Below are 23,404 nucleotides of genomic sequence, written 5' to 3'. Positions count from 1 at the left end.
GGTGTGTATTTAAAGCCTTTCTCATAAATTCCTCCCCCTGCCTGGCCCTTTACGCGTGCTGTGATGTTCAGAAGGGGAAAGGCCTTGCTTACGATATGCTAAAATCTTAGCATAGGAGTATTTTAAGTATTTTTCTCCCCAAACCAAGCAAATCATTGTGACAGACTGTCAATATATTGTAATATATTGAACAAACTATATGGAATTAAGATAACTTTACTGAGTTAAATCAAGTCATAGTGAATTGGGGTTAACAACTTTGGGGTATATTGTATTAAAATACGATTGTGTATGAGTTGTTGGGGCATTGTATGTACCTTCTCCAGTAGGGAGGGGTGATGATAATGTAATTTCTTCATTATCAACACTTTGAAGCTTGTTCTGAGCTGAAACTGATAAACTTGTAACCACAAGGATGCCCCTACGGTGGGGTATTAAAAGACACCACTTGCCAGAGCCCATGTAAGAGTTGGGATGAACTCCAGTAACTTTTAAGCCTGCGCATAGGTTCTTTTATTGTTTTTTATGTTTTCTCCTTAATGCTTTGTACTTTAAGAATAAAGGAGGCTTGCTTAGAAAGAACTGCGTAGTAACTTACATCTGTAGCAATTACACTGTTATCCATTTCTGAAGAGAAAACAATCAGGTGTCTTAAGGCAACCTGTCTGTGCTGGGAATTACACAGTGGAGAAAAGGGAACTATTCAGCTTGAGAATGTCCTAGTCAGAAATGAAAGACATGCATCTCTCTACCCAAGAGAGGTGACAGGTGGGGAGCTGGAAGCCAAACGTGGGTGCCCTTGCTGTACCTTTGAGGAGAAATACAGGTGCCATTGCCTTGAACTGTGACAGAAATAATCTATCCATCCAGGCGTTTCTAAAGTGCCTGTCACCTGGTGAACCCATCACCAATGAAGACTATGTTCACACCACGTTTCAAGCTTCAAACTTCAGCCATATTTTTGCTGCAGACCTGCATATGAAAACTGTAACTAGAATTTAAAAAATAGGAAAATGTTGATTTGTTTCTCCACCCTTGCTGAACTCAAATACAGCCAAAGGGAACTTGAAGCAAGCAAGCAAGAAAGAAAATAAGCTACTTTCAGGCAGAAATCAAGCATGAAAAATTTCAGCTCAAAAAGGTAAATATTTCAGAAAGTTATAAGCATATAAAATCAGGCTGATCAGATAACTGTTCTACAACCTTAACTGCAGTGAGTGTGACCAGTGAGCATGATAATTAAGTGAAATTCTTATTTCAAAATGCAATTTTTGTGTATTCTTTTTTTTTTGAGACAGGCTTTATAAGTGTTTTGCTGCATTGCCATCTACTGTTTATTCAGGGATTCATAAGGCCAGATTCTTGGAGCAACACTGATTTACACCAGTAGAGAAGAAGCCCATATATTTTAAGGATGGAGGGACCATTATAATAATCTGGTCTGACCTCCTGTGTTACAAAGGTCATAGAATCTCCCTAATAATTCCTGTATCAAGACCAACAATTTTAGGTTCAAGTGATGAAGAATCTATGGTCTGGTCTACACTACACTATTGGCATTTATACCGATTTTAGCAGCGTTAAACCGATTTAACGCTGCACCTGTCCACACAACGAGGCCCTTTATATCGATATAAAGGGCTCTTTAAACTGGTTTCTGTACTTCTCCCCGACGAGAGGAGTAGCGCTGAAATCGGTATTACCATGTCGGATTAGGGTTAGTGTGGCCGCAAATCGACGGTATTGGCCTCCGGGCGATATCCCACAGTGCACCATTGTGACCGCTCTGGAAAGCAATCTGAACTCGGATGCACTGGCCAGGTAGACAGGAAAAGCCCCGCGAACTTTAGAATTGCATTTCCTGTTTGTCCAGCGTGGAGCTCTGATCAGCACGGGTGGCAATGCAGTCCCAAATCCAAAAAGAACTCCAGGATAGACTGTAAAGGAGATACTGGATCTGATCGCTGTATGGGGAGGCAAATCTGTTCTATTAGAGCTCCGTTACAGAAGACAAATGCCAAAGCATTTGAAAAAGGCCACAGCAGGGACTCAGCATAGTGCTGCATGACAAGCGTAACGGAAAGCCAAAGAATCAAATGGACGCTCATGGAGGGAGGGAGAGAGGGAGTACTGAGGACTCCAGCTATCCCACAGTCCCCGCAGTCTCCGAAAAGCATTTGCATTATTGGTTGAGCTCCAGATGCCTGTAGGGTCAAACACATTGTCCAGGGTGGTTCAGGGTATAGCTCGTCAATTAATCCCCCCTCCCCACCTCCTGTGAAAGAAAAGGGAAAAAAATTGTTTCTTGACTTTTTTATATGTCACCTTATGTCTACTGCATGCTGCTGGTAGACACGGTGCTGGGGCAATGAACAGCAACACCCTCTCCCCTCCCCTCCCCGGTGGCAGACGGTACAATATGACTGCTATCCATCATCATCATCAGCCCGTGAGTGCTCCTGGCTGGCCTCAGGTGAGGTCAGCTGGGGGAGCCTGGGTCATTCCCAGTAGACGGTACAGAACGGCTGGTAACCGTCTTCATCATAGCAACTGGGGGCTGAGCTCCATCAGCCCCCTCCTTTCATGTCTAAAGAAAAGATTCTGTACTGCCTGGACTATGATAGCAGCAGGATGCTGGGCTCCTCTCCCCTGCCCCATTTAATGTCCTGCCTGGACTATCATAGCAGCCGGAGGCTGCTTCCGTCTCATTTTATCTCACTAACAAGTCAGTGTTTCTTATTTCTGCATTCTTTATTACTTCATCACACAAATGGGGGGACACTGCAACGGTAGCCCAGGAGGGTTAGGGGAGCAGGGAAGCAACGGGTGGAGTTGTTGCAGGGACACCCCCTAGAATGGCATGCAGCTCATCATTTCTGCGGGATCTGACATGGAGCGGCTGTGCTCTCTGGTACACTGGTTCTCTAGCACATTTGCCCCATATTCTAGGCAGGACTGACTCTATTTTTAGATAAACCATAAAGAAGGGAATGATCCGGAGGGTCATTCCCATTTTTGTCTTTGCGCCCCTGGCCGACCTCAGCCAGGACCACCCATGACAGCTGCAGACGGTACAGAACGACTGATAACCATCTCTGCTACCTTGCAAAGGCAAATGAATGCTGCTGTGTAGCGCTGCAGTACCACCTCTGCCAGTGGCATCCAGTACACATATGGTGACAGTGACAAAAGGCAAAACGGGCTTCATGGTTGCCATGCTATGGCGTCTGCCAGGGAAATCCAGGGAAAAAGGGCACGAAATAATTGTCTGCCGTTGCTTTCATGGGGGAAGGAATGAGTGATGACATTTACCCAGAATCACCCGCGATACTATTTTTGCACCATCATGCATTGGGATCTCAACCCAGAATTCCAATGGGTGGGGGAGACTGCGGGAACTATGGGATAGCTAAGGGATAGCTACCCACAGTGCAACGCTCCAAAAATCGACGCTAGCCTCGGTACATGGACGCACACCACCGAATTAATGCGCTTAGTGTGGCTGCGTGCACTCGACTTTATACAATCTGTTTTACAAAACTGGTTTATGTAAAATCGGAATAATCCCGTAGTGTAGACGTACCCTATCACATCCCTTGGTAAGCTGCTCTGATGCTTACAAAAACATGCACTTTTTTTTTCAGTTGAATTTTTGTCATCAACTTCTAGACATTGGATTTTATTATTTCTCAGTCTGCTAGATTAATGAGTGCTGAAGTATTAGGTATCTTCTCCCTTTGTAGGTACTTTTAAACCATAAACTGGTTGCCTCTTAACCCTTCTTAAAAGGTAAATCTATTAAGCTCTTTAAGTCACTCACTGTTAAGAGTGGTTTCCCAAACCTCAAATAATTTTTGTAGCTCTTTTCTGAATCCCTCTACAATTTTTCAACTTCCTTTTAAACAAAACTGGACAAAGTATTCCACCAGTGATCTCTTCAGTGCTCGTCATTGAGTGATCCCTGCTTGAGCACCCTCCTGAAGAAGGCAAGGCCACAACATACCTACATCTGCCTCAGTTTCCCCTTTATATGGCCCACCCAAAGGAATATTGTTTCTCACAGTGGCAAATTCAAACCCTTTTATTCATACAAGTGCCACACTCTGCAGCTCCCTTACAGCGACAATTCCCAGGGCTGCCCAGAGGATTCAGGGGGCTTGGGGTCTTCAGCGAATTGTCGCTGAAGACCCGGCACTTCGGCGACAGGTCCCAGGGTGAAAGGAACCCCCTTGCCATGGGTCTTCGGCAGACTTTGGCAGTGGGTCCCAGAGCGGAAGGACCCCCCCCCCACCGCCGAATTGCTGCTGAAGACCCGGAGCAGAAGAAGCTCCGGGGGCCTGGGCCCTGCGAGAGTTTTCCAGGGCCCCCGGAGCGATTGAAGGACCCTGTTACAAGGGCCCCTGCGGGGCCTGGGGCAAATTGCCCATCTTGCCCCACTCCCCGGATGGCCCTGACAGTTCCTCTCAAAAGCCACAAAGTAAAACAAGGTTACAATACATCAGCTCTTCAGTCGCCTTCCAGGATCATCATTCCCAGGTCAACCACCTGAGAGTCATTAACTACTCTGTCCCAGTTCTTCCAGGCCCTGTTCCAGGGCCCCCACTCTTCAGGCCTCCTACCTAGAGTTCCAAGACCTGCTTCTCTCTCATGGGTCTCCTCTTGTAGCCCCAAGTCATGCTTCCCACAAGAGGAGCCTCTGCAGCGTTACACTCCCCCAGGCCTCTTTGCCTGTGAATCCTACTCATGCTCAGGGAACCTCCCTCCAGGACCAACCCTTTGTTCTGGGGCTCCTCCCACAGCCCTCCATTCAGGTCTTCTGCCGGAGGGCTCTCTGCAGTGTTACACTCCCAAGGCCTCCTTGCCTTTGAATCTCCATGCTTCCTGGGATTCTCTCCAGAGTCAACCCCTTGCTTCTGGGGCCTGCCTACAGTGACCACACACTGGTTCTTTCCCTCATTCCTCGGGGCCACTGTGCACGAGCCTTTCTGCAGCTTGGCAGGGTTCCCCAGCTTAGACAATCCTCCCAACAGTTTTCCTCAGCACTTCTTAGTGTATGCACAACAGGCCTCTGGTGGCATGTAACCAGGATTCATCACCAAATTTGGTCCGCTGGTTGGATCATTAGCTTCCCCAGCATGAGCTGGGTACTGACAGAGAATGCAATGTGAATGCTGATCCTTGCCCCGCTTCTCAGCATTCATCAACAGCAGCTCACAGTTACTGCTGTCCAAGGCCGGTGCAACCATTTAGGCGACCTAGGTGATCGCCTAGGGTGCTGGCATTTGGGGGGGGCGCCATTTTCTTCGGCAGCGACCGTGGCGACTGGATCTTTGGACACCCCGGTCGCCTCCGGCATTTAGGCAGAGGGAGCTGGGGCAGGGGAGCGCAGGGAGGGCTGCCTGCAGCAAGTAAGGGTGGGGGATGGCAGGCAGAGGAACTCCCTGCCCCAGCTCACCCCTGCCCGGCCTCCTCCCCGAGCATGCCATGGCCGCTTCACTTCTCCCACCTCCCAGGCTTGTGGCGCCAATCAGCTTAGGCGCCCCAAGCCTGGGAGGCGGGAGGAGAAGTGAAGCAGCCTTGGGGTGCTCAGGGTGGAGGCGGGGCAGGGATGAGGTGCTTCATTTCTCCTGTCTCCCACGCTTGCAGCGCCAATCAGCTTAGGCGCCGCAAGCCTGGGAGGCGGGATAGTGAAGCAACCACGGCGTGCTCAGGATGCTCGTGCGTGGAGCAGGGGCGAGCTGAAGCGGGTGCGCAACTCACTGCTGCTCCATCCATCTCTTCTCTGCTCCCAGGCAGCTCTTACCTGCCCCTCCTGACTATTTCAGCCTCTTCTCAGGCAGCTCTCACCTGCCCCTTTCTGTCTTCCTTCAGGCACCTCCTCCTTTCAGCCTCTTTTAAGCTTAACTGGGGGTCAATTGACCAGTCACAGACACACTGGCCTCTTCCCTCTTAAACAGCCAGTGTCACCCTGTGACAGCCCAGCCACGAACAGAGAGAATATTACCTCTCTGCTCCTATTTGATATTCCTTTGTTTATACATCCAAGGATTGTGTTAGTCTGTCTAGCCACAGAGTTGCACTGGGAGCTCATGTTGGGTAAGGAATCAGCTGAACAAAGACACTTTGAATCACTGGAGGGGATGCTTAGGCTACGTCTATACTGCACACCCCTGGTGGCAGCTTGTAGGGTATGTGTAGTGACACAGCAGAGAGAAAATCAAGCTGCAAACACACGGTGGTGTGTAGCTACATATGTCAGTGAAAGCCTATGATGAGGGAAGGGAGTGGGGAAAGGTTTCAGCAGCAATGAAGTGTGAAAGCATTCAGCAGCTCTCATCTGCTTACCACTTTCTCTACAGTGGGGGAAGTGCTTCAGCAGTGGGGAGCAGGACGAGCCTTTCTCTGCTGCCAGAGTTTTTCCTGTGGTGGGGGGAGGACTCCAGCAGTGAGGAGCTGGTGGAGTTGTTCCCTGCAGTAGGGAAAGGCTCCAAACAGCAGGGAGCTGCCAGAGCCTTTCCCCACTGTCTTCCCCTTCCCAGAGCGCTTTCCCACTGCAAGGCTGGCATGGAAAGTCAACGTTACCATTGGTCTAGAGAGGGAAGAGAGGATAGCGGTGGTTGCAGATCTGTGCCAGTACACTGTGCAACATGAGCGGAGGAGGTATGGCTGCTATTCCAAGCCATAGACTAAAGTGGCACCTGCACCTGGCTTTTTGCAACTGGAGTGAATTTCTCCCATTTTGAACACTCAGTGAACCTTTCCCTCTGCCACCAACTAAAACCACCTACTAGCAGAAACAAGTTGGCCAAATATTACTCTGGGGGCACACACATAACTCCCATTGAAAATAATGGGAAAACCAATTCACTTGTGAGGGTAGAATTTGTCCTTGATCAACATACTGTTTTGTACAAGTACTTTAGCAAATTTACTTGAGGTGACTCAGCTAGACAAGAGTGTGGAAATTCATCTGATACACCTTAGCACTGAAAAACAATAAGCTAAGTTACCATAACATTTCTAAGATGGTAGCTTTCCATTCCTTGCTCCCCAGTACTTCACTAAATGTTCCCAAAATGTCACTTGAGGACCTGCCAGGTTTGAAACTTGAATGTTAAATTCACTTTAGCTTGTAACTTTTTCTCTTTCATTAAAAAAACCTGATGACAGATTTAATGGTGAAAGGCTGATAACAGTGACAGCTGAACCTCTGCCAATCTGATATGGAAGCATATGTTTATCAGCATGCCACACAATATTCTGGTTGAATGTTAATTCAGCTTTGGTCTGCTTCTTAGGACAGGACATTGCTGACCTCAGAATGCATCATTATCAATGTTGTATATTATATTGAAGAATTACTATGAAAAATTAGGCAAGAGACCACTACACATAATAGTATTTCAAGATGAAAGAGAAATAATTAATTCTCTTACTGACCAAACCCTGATACTTCATGAATGATTTTTTTTTTTTGGGGGGGGAGGAAGGAATTTATAAGGACATTTAAAAACAACAACAGAACAAATCTCCTGATTCTGTTCTCACAATGGTATAAACAGAAGTAGCTCTCTTGAAGTCAATGGAGTTACACATTGTACTTAAAGTGGTCTGAAAAAAGCATGTGTGGGGGGATGTCTATCATCCCCAAACCTGCCAGTCCCCCTGACCAGCAATTAATTTTGACCCTCAACTCCCCATATCTGTTTTGCTCCTCCCTCCTCAGCTAAACAGTAAATATTCATGGATTCATTGATTCCAAGGCCAGAAGGGACCATTGTGATTGTCTCATCTGACCTCCTCTATAACACAGTCCACAGAACTTCCTACAACTACTTCCAAGAACATATCTTTTAGAAAAACATCCAATCTCAATTTTAAAATGGTCAATGATGGAGAATCCACCTGGCCCCAGGGTAAATTGCTCCAGTATACTACATAATTAATTTAAGAAGTCATTTGACTCAAGCAAACTAAAAGTAAAAAAGTGGTTTATGGATAAAGTACACCAATAATTGTAATTCTAGTGCTCAAATTTGAAATTGTGTAAGTAACTTTTGGTTTGCGTTTCCTATGAAAGGTGGGTAATGATCTACATAATTTAAAAGTGACCTGAAATGCTTCTTTAAATATATGCTAGATATTCTAAATACAGAATGTGTTCATTAAAAAAATATTAACTAATGCATTTTACAAGGAAACTGTACATCTTTTTAACTGAAGATATGAGTTCAGGGTTCCATGTCTCTCCTGCAGCAGCTGATGACGTCAATGACCTTACTGTCAAGAGCTACTAGTACAGGGGTCAGCAACCTCTGGCATGCGGCTCGCCAGGGAAATCTCCTGGTGGGCGGGCCAGTTTGTTTACCTGCCGCATCCACAGGTTCGGCTCATCGCTGTTCCAGGCCAATGGGAGCTGCGGGAAGCAGCATGGCCCCAGGGATGTGCTGGCCACAGTTTCCCCCCGCTCCCATTGGCCTGGAGCAATGAACTGCAGCCAGTGGGAGCCACAATTGGCCGAACCTGTGGACGCAGCAGGTAAACAAACTGGTCCAGCCCGGCAGGGTGCTTACCCAGGCGAGCCGTGTGCCAGAGGTTGCCAATCCCTGTACTAGTACATTCGCTTCACTGTTTACACTGCTTTAGATGTTAATTATGTCATCAGCTTTAGCATTGACATCACAGATTCTGAAGCTTAGGTCTTGGCAGATAAATAAACCGGCCAAAAATAAATGAAGTAATATTTTTATCTCTTGGGCACCACCAATGAGCTCCCTGCCCCAGAAAATGTACAGTTTAGGTGCCACACAAGACTTAGCAGGTGAAAGAAATAGAGCAATAGGTTGGGATGGTGACACAGCAATAAAACAGGGTTTAGCGGAACAGCAGAAGTCTTAGTTAGGCAAGTGGTGAGTTAAGACTTCCACTTTTTTGCTCAACTCTGTTTTATTGTTACCTCCCACTCCCAGCCAATTTGTCTGTTTTGTTCTTCTGTGCATGATCACATTCCAACTGACATAAGGTTGCCAACTTTCTGCTTGCACTAAATAGAACACCCTTGCCCCGCCCCTGCTCACTCCATCGCCCCTCACTCTGTTGCTCACTCTCTCCACCCTCACTCAGTGGCTCATTTTCACTGGGCTAGCTCAGGGTGTTAGGGTGTGGGAGGAGGTGAGGACTCCAGGGTCGGGTCAGAAATGAGGAGTTTAGCGTGCGGGAGGAGACTCCAGGTTGAGGCAGTGGGTTGGAATGCAAGAGGGAGTGAGGGCTCTGGCTTGGGATGTAGGCTCTAGGGTGGAGTCAGGGATTAGGAGACTGGGGTACAGGAGGGGGCTCTGGAGTGGAGCCGAGGGGTTCAGAGTATGGGAGGGGGCTCTGGGCTGAGGCAGGGGGTTGGGGTGTGGGTGTGGGTTCTGGGGTGGAGCCAGAAATGAGGGGTTCAGGGTGCGGGAGGGGGCTCTAGGCTGGGACCGAAGGGTTTGGAGGGCAGGAGGGGGATGAGGGCTGGGGCAGAGGGTTGGGACGGGGGGAGAGGGGCTCCGGCTGGAGATGCGTGGTTTGGGGTGCAGGTGCTCTGGGCTGGGGATGAGGGGTTCAGAGGGTGGGAGGGGGATCAGGACTGGGGCAGGGGGGTGAGGGCTCCAGCTGGGGTGCAGGTTCTGGGATGGGGCTGGGGATGAGGAGGTTGGGGTGCAGGAGGGGGTTCCAGGCTGTGATTGAGGGGTTTGGATGGTGGGAGGGGGATCAGGGCTGGGACAGGTAGATGGGGTGTGGGAGGGGTTCAGGGGTGAAAGGTCTTGGCGGCGCTTACCTCAAGCAGCTCCCGGAAGCAGACATATGTCCTCCCTCCTATCTTCTATGCATAGGCGTGGCCAGACAGCTCTGTGCACTGCCCTGTCCACAGGCACCACCCCTGCAGCTCCCATTGGTTTGAGGATACCCCACAGGAAGGAATTCCCAAGTGTGTCTTCCTGGGTTCTTGAAGGGGTTTTTATACTTGGGTGGTGGCAGCATCTACCCATCCAAGGTCAGAGAAAAGCTGTAACCTTGGGACTTTAATACAAGCCTGGAGTGGCAGTATTAATTTTAGGATCCTTGTGGGCCCCCACTTTCTGCACTCAAAGTGCTAGAGTGGGGAATCAGCCTTGACAGGGTCTGACTGTGGTCATTGTTTATGGGGTAGAGGTTTGGTTGAGAAAGTTCTGCTTGTTGATTTCTCTTAGAAGTGGAGTTTTATTCATGTTTCCCTGGGGGTTTGCTGCTGCTTTTGTTTTTTGTTGTATTGTTATTTCAAATCATGCAAAAGGCATCCAGTGTAGTAGATGGGTCTATTTTATACATCAATATAAATCTTAATTAATAGTACAGTCAGAGTGAGGTGTTTAGCAAAGACAACTAGGTCAGGTGTCACCCTGCCACAGGAACCCCTACAGGCTCTTAGTCTTAGCTTCGTCAGCATTATAGAGTTACCTTTTCGTTAGCTTATCGGTCTGTACAGCCTATTCTTTGCGTTTTTTTCACCAGTTGCTGGTTATTGTCCTCCATACTGCAACTACTGAAATTGTCCACGAAGGGCTCTCCTATTCATCATCATTTGTTTCAGCCACTGTTACTTAAAGCATGATTCTGTTTGAAAAGTGACTGTATAAACGTGGCACTGTACGGTTGCTAGTTATTTCTATATTAAGTCAACTAAGTCTACAGGCATAAAAAGGTTTGTTTGTTTTTTGTCAGCCCTGAAAATTCAACATGGCATCTAAAAATCAACCTGGATTCTTTCCATCTTATACGTCATTCTACAGGCCAACCTATGCCCAGAGAGGCATCTGTGCAATACTACGGCTTTTCATGCATTTGCACCAGTATAACTGATTGGCCCTGAAACTGGAATTTAGCAAACCATTCTTTTGATGGTGCATAATGAAAACAAACAAACAAAGAAAACTCAGCTCTCTTCCAGAGCTGTGTTTGCTCTGCAGTGATACCAGGAATAAAAAGCAATACCAATGTATTTTGGTCACTGATGTAAGCAGATCTGACTTTGAATATGTACAGGGCATAGATCTGCTGTGTAAGAAGGTGCCATATTCTATGTGGTCACTTTCCAGAGAACAGCTGCACCTTACCCTTTATTTGGCATTAAGTAAACAGAAGAAAAGGGTTGTTGTGTTTCCTATGCAGGCTCAGTTACTATAGTCTCTAACAGATATATTTTTGGTACTCTCTGAATAGGTATAGAAAATAAGGCTGTGCCTAACTCCTAGTGACTTTCAATTGAGTTAGGTGCTTTTGTAAATCCTACCAGGCCTCTACCTGCATTTTTAGGCACCTAATACCTTTGTAAATCTGGTCCTAGATGTTGTTATGGAAATTGTCATGAGTAGTCAGTTACTTACATAGGGGCCTGATTAAAAGACCACTGAAATCAAAGGGAATCTTTCTATTGATTTCCATGGACTTTGGATTGGATGTGTAATACTCAGGGCATGTCTACATGAACACCTAGTTTGCAGCAAACTGGAGTATAAATATACCCTGCACTAGCCTGCATGCATTAAGTGTTCATGAAGATCCTGCTGCCGCACACTACAAGTTTCCTAGCGCACTCAACGGGTCTTGGACTGTGGGGCTGTTTAATTGCGGTGTAGACATTCTAGCTTGGGCTGCAGCCCGAGCTCTGGGACCTTCTCACCTCACAGGGTCCTAGATCCCAGATTCCAGCCTGAGCCCAGGAATCTACACTGCAATTAAACGGCCCTGCAGCCCAAATCCTGCGAGACCGAGTCACCTGGCATAGGCTAGCCGCGGGTGTTTAACTGCAGTGCAGACATACCCTTAGTGAGCAACAGCAGGGACCACTGGGACACTTAGTGTGCAGGACATTAATGCGGGTCGATTTACACCCCAGCTTGCCACAAATGAAGTGTTCGTTTAGACAAGCCCTCTAAAATGTAGATAGACTTCTTGCTATTTCAGTGGTCTGTATGGACCCTCATGATATGGCGAGAAACTACACGGGGATCTATTCCTAAACATATATACTGAGCTTTGGCTTTGTCAGGATTAACCTGGTAGTATAGTTTTGCCTTGCATTTAAACTAAATCATAAAATACTCACTGATGGATCCTTTGCTGACTGAAAGGGGCAGTATAGCAGTCATTCTCTTCCAGATCTGGCAGTGTCTCCTTGTCCAGTCTCATAGGCTTTCTAGGTAACCATCCTTGAAACCTGCTGATTTGTCTCTCGATCCTGCAGTACACAAAACGTAAAATCAAATGAGACGGAGAACAAGCAGTGCCTGCTTATCCGTTACATTAAAATCAGACAAAGAGAAATTTTACTTACAACTCCCTCGTCCCTCCCACCCCCCCTCACAAATAAGAAGACTTCAGAATTAACAGTTACTAAGAAGCCAGATATGACATTTTTGAGCCAAAGTGTCCTCAGATTATGAATCACCAGAATTTTGTAGAGCAGTGTCTTCTTATTTGTGTCAGCAGAAGTTACGGTACATGAGGCTGTAAATCGTAACAAAACTCAGTAAACTCTTGGCAACTCTCTAAGGTTTCATTTCCTGGGCTTTTCAGAAAGCTTAATTTCTCTGTGGGAATTAACTGACACACTACACTCAGGACAAGTAAACATTAGGATTGCAGAGACCAGGACAGAAAGCTCTGGCAACAGAACCCCAGGAAAATAAAAGACTTTCATTGCTATTTACCACAGACTCATAGCACATAGGGGGCTATTAAAACACAGCATTTCATTAATTTGTTTCAACTGCAACATCTTGAGGTACTGAACACTTTATCAAATCTCACTACTCAAAGCACATGGTTTGAGAGCTGACAGCAAAGCCAGTTCTTGCATTTAATAATCTCACTTCAGCAGGTGAAAACAAACAGAGGCCAAGCAGGTAAATCAGGCCGGGTTTATCCACAATGCACCCATTAAAAGATACAGTCACCAAGGGAAGGGGAAGAATTATGGATGATTGGGGGGTAACATTCTAAATCAAAACCAACTCCAAACAAAAATGCTACAGAGAAAACACAGATAAGAAATTTACTTTGCAAAACATGTTTTGCTTTCTCAAGACCGCTTAACACCTTAATATCTGCACTATTACTTCCTGTGTGTAAAAGGCATGGGCCCCAATCCTGCAAAGACTTACTCAGTATTTAACTTAAAGTATATAAAGAGTACCATACATAGGATTATTCACATGCTTAAAGCTAAGCATGTGAGTAAGTCTTTGCTAGACAGGCAGAGGGACTGATCCAATACCATGTGAAGTCAACGGGAGTGCTTCCATTTGTTTCAGTGACTGTTGAGTGAAGCCCATAGTTTGGAAATTTAACTGCTCCTTCTCCTCCCATCAAAAATCAGCTAAACAGCTCCACAACCCAAACAAATGTTATTGAGATTTCTCTGTCGTCATCTCTGGTCAAAAGGGTTCGAGATATTCCTACTGAAGTAGTTGAGAGTGTGGGAGAATTACTCCAAAATCCCTTTCAAAATAGAAAAATAGCAACTTTCATCCTCTGCTCCTCAATTCTGAAACTGGAGTCACTTTTGTGTCTTCTCTAAAGGTAGGTAAGTACTTACAAACTATTATTCACAAACACTGGATCAAATTTTTAAACACATTTACTCTGCCTGTGTTTGTGGGTCTTGTGTGTTCTCTTTCTGTGAGCATTCTAGTGAATGAGTTTACCATTAGGACTGCTTGCCAAAAGAGGAAATTTTAAGTGAATGTAGCAGAATAGACACAGAAAATAAATTTTAAATTCTTAATCGTACACATTTGCACTGAACGCTTGAATCTACAATGGATCTGGAAGGTGTAATTTCCAGCTAGAGCAGACACACCTACATTAGCTCAGACAGAGCTAGCCCACTAAAAATAAAGGTGTAGCTGCAGCAACTCAGCCACGTACCTTTGGTCTCAGATAGGACAGTACTTCAGGTGACAAGCCCATGCTGCTCCTTGCACTTCCATTTGTAGTGTGCTAGCTAGATCAGAACTAACATGGGTATGTCAGCTCAAGCTGGAATTTATACCTTCCAGCTCCAGTGTAAGCATTCCCTAAGAATTACACTCATCCAATTAGGATATAGTAACAAAATATGGAGATAGACCTATCTCATAGAGCTGGAAGGGAGCCTGAAAGGTCATTGAGTCCCACTCCCTGCCTTCACTAGCAGGACCAAGTTCTGATTTTTGCCCCAGATCCCTAAGTGGCCCCCTTAAGGACTGAACTCACAAACCTGGGTTTAGAAGGCTAATGCTCAAACCACCAAGCTCACCCTCCCCCCCACTACCATGTGACCAGCTCAAATAGTGAATCTCAAATACTCAAAGCAATACTTGCAGTGACTAGTTCATGAACAAAACACAGACAGTGCTTAATTTGTAAGGAAGGACATGCCAAGTTGGGTGGGCAGAGACTGGTGGCTGCTGGCCAGGCACCAAGATCTGAGGGCAGCACCACTGCCAGCAGCACTGCAGAAGTAAGGGTGGCATGATTTGATATTGCCACCCTTACTTCTGCCTGCTGCTGGCAGTGGCACTGCCTTCAGAGCTAGGTGGTCAGAAAGTGGCAGTTGCTGGCCAGGAGCCCAGAGGTGCTGGGGCTATGAACTGCCAAGCCTAGAGTTGGCAGGGGTCAGACTCAGCAAGCCCCAGCACAAATTAAGCACTGAACACCAGCTGAAATATGTTCATCTAAAACATTCATTGAATAATCTTGAACAAACAAATCAATATGGGGAAATTGAGATCTGTTTAGACACAATTTTAAAAATGGGAAAAAGGGATAAATTAAATATTTGAATGGAGTTTGAAAATAACTTCCCCAGCTTTAGCGTCCACCAAGTTGTAGCAGACTAATTTATCATTATTAATTGTTCTTCTAAATTAACAGGGTTTGCTTGCGGGGCTAGCACGTTTATTCCAAGCCATCCTCATGCTTACCTAGGGTGACCAGCATTTATATTTGCTGACCCAGGACAGAAGTGGAGAAGTATCTGAGTCTTAACCAGCAATTTCTCAGGGATTTTTCGGGGATGTGTTATTTTTCTGTAACCCCCACCTCCATAGTGGGGGTACGTTGACACCACGCTGCCAAGAAATAGGGTCAGAGCTGCACGAGCCATATCTACTGTGGCAGCACAGAGCCTCCACACAGAAGGCCTTGTACTTCATGCACATTGTTTGCAAGGTCAGAGGGGTATCCCAAGATGACAGAGGGGAAGTTTTTCCTCACAGGATTTAATCTCTTTTGACCTGCAGCTTTTCCTGCCTAGGGAAACCGGACCCAATATTTACTACATTTTGTGTTAGTTTAATGATGATGGGGAGTGGGAAGAGGAGGACAACACAAATGTCTTCAAACATCCAGTTTCATGCTTATAAATTGAATAAAATCATCTGGATTTTCAAGACTATTAGAAAGCTCATTAATCTGCAATCCTCTCCCCATTCATCTTGTAAGACAATGTGCACATTTGAGATATGTGTGCTGTACGTTTATCTCAGCACACACAGGGCTAACTTAAGAACAATAAATTATTCATGTTGACTTCACACTGAGCACGTTTGGAATCTGATTGGTTTGTCATTCACAAAGTTCCGATTCCTTGGCATGCTCAGTGGACTCATTCCTTCCCTGCTGACACAGTGCTCTCAAGGGGATGCATGCTCCAACAGGTCTAGAATATATTGCCATTCTCTCTCCTCCGACAATCTAAACGATCAGACTCTTAGAAGATGCCTTCATGCTGCTTTAGCATGGCCACCAGCCACTGACGCAGGATTTTACTTCACACTGCTCTCTCGCTTGCTCAAAAGAGCAGGGAGAGGCAAAGTGTTGACAGACTGTCCTTCATTTAACACTCAGACAAGAAGAGTTAAAATGTGTTGTGTTTCATTTCTTCTTTGAGGCTAATCTATGGCTCATTAGCATTACACATATCAACCGGGTAGCTTTCACTACATGCCATATGGAACAGTTGGTGATACTGAAAAGAATACAACATAGTAATAATCCTTTCCCAAAATGGGATATTGAGGATCTGGAAAGATTCTGAGGGCATGGCTATACTAGAGTTAGAAGGTATAAAATCCTGCTCAAGCAAACATACCTACACTGGCTCTGAGCTAGTGTGCTAAAAACAGAAGTGTAGCTATGGCAGCATGAGCAGCGGAAGGGGCCAGCCATCCCAAGTATGATTCCGTTCAAGACCATAGGTACATATTCGAGGCGGATTGTCAAGGTTCCTTCCCCACTATGAACTTTAGGGTACAGATGTGGGGACTTGCATGGACACTTTTAAGCTTAATTACCAGCTTAGATCTGGTATCGCTGCCACCATCCAGATTCCTCCATCTGGAACACCCTCTTTCCTCCCAAAACCTTCCCCTCCCTGGGTAGCCTTGAGAGACTTCTTCACCAAGTTCTTGGTGAACACCGATCCAACCCCTTGGATCTTAAAACAAGGAGAATTTAACCATCCCCCCTCCTTTCCCCCACCAATTCCTGCTGAGTCCAGATCCAATCCCCTTGGATCTAAAAACAAGGAAAAATCAATCAGGTATTAAGAAAAAGGCTATTAATTATAGAAAAGAAAGGTAAAAGAAAATCCTCTGGAGAGATTAGCATACAAGCTACTCTCACAGACAATAGATTCAAAAACACAGAGGATGTCCCCCTGGGCAAAAACTTTAATACACACAAGAATACCCAAATTTGATAATTCTCTTAATGGTATCAAGACAAGTTACAAAGAAAATAAACATAAACCTATTTATCTCTTTCTAAAACTTACTACTCTGATAAGAGGCTGGTTCCTTGATCTTTTTCACTCTGGCTGAAACTGAAACTCTAAACAAAGGAAAACTTCCCTCCTTCCTTTTGAAACATCTTGTTCCCTCATTGGTTCCTCTGGTCAAGTGTCAGCTAGGCTAGGTGAACTTCTTAACCCTTTACAGGTAAAAGAGGCATTAACACTTAACTATCTGTTTATGAAATGGATAGACTATCCTGCCGCTCACATCACTGAAGCTACACTTCTGGTTTTAGTGCAGCTAGTGCAGGTATATCTTCTTACACTGGAATTTACACTTTCCAGCTCTAGTCTAGACATACTGTTGTCAAAGAAAATTGGTATCCCCCCCTTTCCCCAGGGGTTTGGGCCTGTAGCAAAGGCCTGTAACAAAGCTACGAAACTTAAGAGCTTCAGCTAGGCTTGCTTTTCTGTACAAAGGGCATGCGGGGGCAGAGTGGTGCGGTCAGGGGACCATGAAAGAGGAACTGGAATTGGATAAAGGGGAACCAGGAGATAGGACAGAAATGCTTTGGGGACTACAGAAAAGGTGTTAGAACAGTCAAAACACAAACTTGGCTAGGGATAACAATAACAGGAAAAAACGTATATGGAAAACTAATTATTAAGCTTGCTCTTGATTAACATTGTATTCCAAATAAGGCAATTGAAAATGTATCGAGCACGTTACGTGCTTGTGGTTTTATCCTTTATAAGCTTGGTAAAATTTGTGGAGAGCAGAGCAGTTTGCCTCTTGCCTGGGGCCATGCTGACTCTCCCTGCATATATGCTTGTATGAAATAAAGGAGCCTCAGGCTGTCTGATCCAAAATCAACCGCGTGGTCAATTTTCCACAACACCGTTAAACAGTGGAAAACTGCAAATTTAAAATAATACATACAGTTAAACCAGTTTTTAGAGGCAGAGAGGTAAGATATGCAATGGATACACTCCAGCTGAGACTAGCTGCTAGCATGAGCAGAGAAAGCTTCTTTTTGACATATCTGTCACTGGCAGGGAAATGGACTGGATGAATTAATACAGCAAAACTTTGCACATTTCTAATGTCTAGGCTTCTTCACCAGGAATCACTGTTCACTATGGCTTGAGCTTCCGATGCGGGAACATGCAAGAGTTGAAGTCTACTTAGGCCCTGATTAAGCAAGGACTTAAGCAAATGATTAACTTTAAGTATGTGCTTAAGTGCTTTACTGAATGGAGCCCTAAGTGGACAGCATTTGGAAAACAGAGAAGCACACACAGCTACCTACATAGAAAGAATTCATTCTCACTAGTTACGTGTGGATTACTGTGCCTTTTAGAGCAATATAAGCCATAATGAAAAAAAAGGCAGGGAAAAATCACATAAGAAAAATTAACTGATGTCCCTCTCCTGAGCAAATTTCTCAAAAACACTGCAGGACTTACAGGTGACCATCTAAAAGTGCAGCTACTTAGTTCAGCTAGCATTTCAAAGTTCAGATTATTTCCCAAATTTATCCCAACCTTGCCTGTGACTCTCTATTTCCGGTCCCCACAAAACTCCCTCTTGGCCAAAACAGATACCTATTACCCCAACCTCCTGGAAGAGGAAAATGGGCTGTCTGGTCTCCTTCCCACCAAAGGAATGATCTTTGGGTAAGGAGTATGGAGGATGACAGGAGGTGTGCACATCTATGTTGGGATCCCCTCAGTGGGGTCCTGTCACAGTGTGAGCTGTGCGGGTAAGGGCTTAAGCAATCAAGCTGTGGCCTGTACCTGAGTTATGTGACCAAGGATCACAAGACAACAACTTGAAGGTGGGACCTCCTATAAGATCTTCATACAAGGAGGGAGACCTGCAGGGAGTACAAGAAGTTCCTCCTGATACAGAGCAAGGATGGTGGCAGGTTAAGGGAGCTTGCCAGGATTCTGGCACAGCTCCTAGAAGGAAGGCTGTGGGATACCCTACACCAAGGGCAGATGGACTGAAACCCCTTGGGGGGCTGCAGAGAACCTGTCATAAACAGATAATTAAGGGGTAATGCCTCTTTTACCTGTAAAGGGTTAAGAAGTTCACCTAGCCTAGCTGACACCTGACCAGAGGAACCAATGGGGGAACAAGATGTTTCAAAAGGAAGGAGGGAAGTTTTCCTTTGTTTAGAGTTTCAGTTTCAGCCAGAGTGAAAAAGATCAAGGAACCAGCCTCTTATCAGAGTAGTAAGTTTTAAAAAGGGATAAATAGGTTTATGTTTATTTTCTTTGTAACTTGTCTTGGTACCATTAAGGGAATTATCAAATTTGGGTATTCTTGTGTGTATTAAAGTTTCTGCCCAGGGGAACATCCTCTGTGTTTTGAATCTGTTGTCTGTGAGAGTAGGTTGTATGCTAATCTCTCCCAGAGGTTTTTCTTTTAGCTTTCTTTTATTTAATTAAAAGCCTTTTTCTTAATACCTGATTGATTTTTTTCCTTGTTTTAAGATCCAAGGGAGTTGGATCTGGATCCACCAGGAGTTGGTGGGAGAAAGGAGGGAGAATGGTTAATTCCTCCTTGTTTTAAGATCCAAGAGTTTTGGATCTGTGTTCACCAGGAAATTGGTGAAGTCTCTCAAGTCTACACAGGGAAGAAAAGTAGTGCTTGCGGGCGGTGGCAGCGATACCAGATCTAAGCTGGTAATTAAGCTTAGAAGTGTCCATGCAGGTCCCCACATCAGTACCCTAAAGTTCAGGGTGGAGAAGGAATTTTGATAGAACCCTACAGGTAAGGGATAAGGATTGCAAGGGCAGCACCTAAAAGGAGGGCTGTGAAGAACCCTGCACCGAGGATGTAAGTGATGCAGTTGCTGGCAGGAGGGCTGTAGAGAATTCCACTGACTAGGAAAAGAATGGTTTAAATCTAGCAGAGCCACAGATACTTTATGTTTCTTTGGGCTTGTCAAAAAAATTCAAACAAAACACTTTGTCATTGGGTTTTGCGAGTTATGTCAAAATCATAATTTTCTGTAGGCAAAGCCTGATTTTGGCAAAATGTTCCATTAAGAAAATCAAAATGTTTCATTTTGGGTCAACATTAATCTCAGTGTTTTGCTGAGCTGCCAGAGTGCTTCATGGGAGTTGTAGTTCCAGATCCTTCATGCCCTCGTTCTCCCCTATAGGGCTATATTTCTCATGATGCACTGCAGTTTCTCCCTGTGGCTGGCCACCATGGTGTGCCACATGGGACTCCCATGATGTTAATGATGTCAACAAAATCAATAAAAAAGAAAATTCAGTTTCCAAATCAAAACTTTTGGAACTTTTTGTTCCAAGAAATATCAACACTTTTAAATTTCAATTCTGAATGAAAACAAATGGACAAAAATATTGGAATTTCTTGTGGTACAGAAATTCCATTTTTTAAAATCAGCTCTAAAGTTTATTTCATGTTATGATAATAAAACAGACAATAAGGAGAACGTTATTTAAAATGCCTGAGCGCATCTGCATTTGTCTGAGGAGGAAACTGAGGACAGGGTGACTGTTGTGTCATCCTGCAGGGTGGCCTGCACTAGACTGCACCCTGAAACACGTCCTTTATCAAAATTGCCCAAACTTCAAAAAAGCTTTGGGTTTAGCTCAAGAAATGGACAAACGTTCAAGTCATTTCTCCTTTTAACTGAACCTGCCCCCATTGCCTCAAACTGGAGTTGTATATTAGCGTTCTACAGAACTGGAAATAAATCTGAACACCTCGACATTTGTGCTTGCTTTTCTCCAGGATTTTTTGTTTGGCTGGTATTTTTGTCTCAAGGAACTATTTATGGGGCTGAAGTAATATGAGATCTAGATTTAGCCAGATATTTTCATCATCCAGGAACTTAAACACTATAAAAAGACCAGATTACTCATTATACTGGACTCAAATGGCACGCTGACTCATTAAGCAAGCAAATGAAAACACAAAATTGAATATGAATACACACATACACACACATACAAAAGAACCTATGCCTGCTCCTTCCATGTGTGCCATTATTTTGGTTAAACCAACCATGTGCCTTTAATTATAATCCAAATCAACTCAGTGCCACTCAATTGTGAAGATTGGGGTAGCAGGAGAGAGACTCAGTAGTGACTGCATTCAAGCACTGCATCAGTTGTAGAGCAGGAATGTTTTTATATTCAGTGCAAGTGGTCATGAAACACTAACTCCTTCCGTCTAGCCAAAAACAATATGTTGCTTCAGGTATGCAATATCTGCCCATTTTCTACAGTGTAGGTGTCAGGGAATGAAGACTTTGATAGCACTTTGTGGCTGAATTTATCCCAGGCTCATAAAACTCCACTAATACCTTCATACTTGACATTGCTTTAGAAAAACTGTTGACTTTCTGAGATTCTAAAGTTACCAAACCCTACAGCACTTATTTGGGAGATGGGGAAGTAACAAGCTTTAGAAGGACTCATATTTATAGCATCCGTCCACCAAGGAAAAGGTTTGTATTCCATGGAGAGATCATCTACCAATGAAACAATGTGTTTACTATAATGTTGATACCACCATACCATCAGCAGAAAATAATGGCATTTAATATCATAATAAAGTAAAAAGATTGAATTTTTAATAAATTCCAAATAAACTTGTCAATCTACAGTAAATTATCTTTACCTGTAAAATATCCACCTTCTATCAAATCTGCAGTGTGAAGAACCTATCACTCTCGAGCAGGAGTTTTCAAAAGTGCCCAGTGTTGCCTACCTCTGCTCCCATGGAAGTCTGTAACAAGTTGGTTTGCGTATGTTCTGGAGAGCCCAGGGCTAAGCCAGCCCTGATTACAAAGCCTGAGTGGAATCTGGTGATCTCAGGAAGCTGCGGGGATTAGGGGGTGGAGTTGAAAGAGTCACTGAGGCTTTACAGCGCTGTATCTTGCAGTGCTCAGGGGGGTGTTTTTTCACACCCCTGAGCGCGAAAGTTGCAGCGCTGTAAAGTGCCAGTGTAGCCATGGCCGAAGCAGGAGGAAGCTCTCTAAATTGGGAGACCTGGGAGAGACTCTGCCCAAGAAGCAGGGGAGAGACTGAGCCTCAGCAAGGAAGGGTCTGTGCTCATCTGAAACAGGGATGAAGACTGAGTCAGTTTGTGTTTTGTTCTGAAAGGGTTTGTGTTGGACAACTGAGCGACAGACACTGAACTGAATTTAGGGGCCTGGAGGGAGGGGATGACACTGTGCACCGAGCAGCTCCCTGGGGTCCCTTCTGGGGATTCTTTGAACTACTTTGTGAACTGACTTCTTAAAGGGCTGCTGAATAGATGGGCCAGCAACAGAGGCAGGGTGCTGTAGAGTGACCTCTGTCCATGAGGGGGTGCTCAAGAGGCAATAAGCAGCCATACCACTACAAAATCAATGGGAGTTTCACTATTGACTTCCAGGAGAGAAGAGTATGACCAGCGCTGAGCACTTCTGAAAATTCCATCATCATGCAACCACTAAATACCTATATACAGACCGATCCTTGCCAAGCTGGTACATTTCTCTAGTATTTTTTGAGACATTTTTGCTTAGTTGGCCAAGAAAATGCTTGAGTCAAACAAAAAGGGTAAAAATTGTGAAGACCGAAAACCTCTGATTATTTTACAAGTTAGATACAAGCATGCATCAAACATGCCTGTAAGGCATTTGGCAACTGGGCAGAAGCACTTCAAGGCAGAGATCTTGGGAAAGATTCATCTCTCATGTTACTGAATTGATTTCAATGGAGTTACATCAGAGATTAATTTGGTTCATTGTCTATTACTGTAAAGCACTATGCAACTGACAGCACAATAAATAAATAACACTGACATCAGCACCAGAGAGGAAGGGCGTATTGCTGAAAGTGAATAATAAATCACAGATTCTAATGATATTGTTAGCCTCCCAAAATTCCTTACTAAGCTACATGGGAGGAGAAATAGCTGCAATTGTTGCACTGAAAAAGCTTCTGCCATTTTAAAAGATTCTACCAGTTTGAGATTCCCTATAGTTAAAGTGGGAAAAACTGGTAAAACTGATAATCTCTCTCTCAAATGGTAGAAACCTTGAAAGAGCAGCCACTGTGTTTGCAGGAATAGTAGGCTTGAACGTACATCAATAACTCTCCTTACAACTTGAACCATCCCAAGAGTTTGACTATGAAGTCTGATCTGCCAAAGAAATGCACCAGCTTGAGTGATTTACCAACCTGTTCATGAACTTGTGCCGGCGGTGCAGGTAATAGATTTTTCTCCTGGAAGAACAGCAAAAATGAAGCCAGTCGAGAAGAAAACCCATCGTCAGTTACAGTATGAACTAGCAAGGAAGGAAATTGAAGATAGAAGCCTGTAAGAGGTGGAGGAAGAGACTAAAAAGAGAGATTAACAGAACTGTCACAGGAGCCCAAGACAAATTCTGGCACTGTTTGAATTGCAGGAAAGTAATTGTTTTTGTCATTACTTTTTTCTTTCTGCTGTTTATAATGCCTGGAGGACAGGGATTCAGAGGCATTTCGGTTTCAAAGGACTCAGCAAATGGATGTCTGCTCTTTACAAGGCAAATACAAATGTGAATAAATTAAGCTGTATGCTTTTAACATCAATTATTG

The 23,404-nt window shown here is 44.7% G+C and overlaps 1 protein-coding gene and 1 long non-coding RNA gene across 4 annotated transcripts in view; one reads left to right on the top strand and one right to left on the bottom strand.

The window, feature by feature from the left end:
• Window positions 1–23,404, bottom strand: part of ANO4 (anoctamin 4) — a 322,929-nt gene that overhangs the window by 111,106 nt on the left and 188,419 nt on the right. For all 3 annotated transcript variants that reach the window (XM_050934624.1, XM_050934633.1, XM_050934643.1), the window contains 2 exons: window positions 23,006–23,050; window positions 12,119–12,250 (listed from right to left, as the gene is read on the bottom strand). In XM_050934624.1, the coding sequence (XP_050790581.1) occupies window positions 12,119–12,250; window positions 23,006–23,050 (177 nt within the window). The remainder of the gene's footprint in view (window positions 1–12,118; window positions 12,251–23,005; window positions 23,051–23,404) is intronic.
• LOC127042744 (uncharacterized) overlaps window positions 1–23,404 on the top strand; it is a 439,524-nt gene that overhangs the window by 267,016 nt on the left and 149,104 nt on the right. The window lies entirely within an intron of this gene.

Source organism: Gopherus flavomarginatus, chromosome 1, assembly GCF_025201925.1.
Source record: "Gopherus flavomarginatus isolate rGopFla2 chromosome 1, rGopFla2.mat.asm, whole genome shotgun sequence".
NCBI classification, from domain to species: domain Eukaryota; kingdom Metazoa; phylum Chordata; order Testudines; family Testudinidae; genus Gopherus; species Gopherus flavomarginatus.
This window is presented reverse-complemented; position numbering and strand designations above follow the sequence as displayed.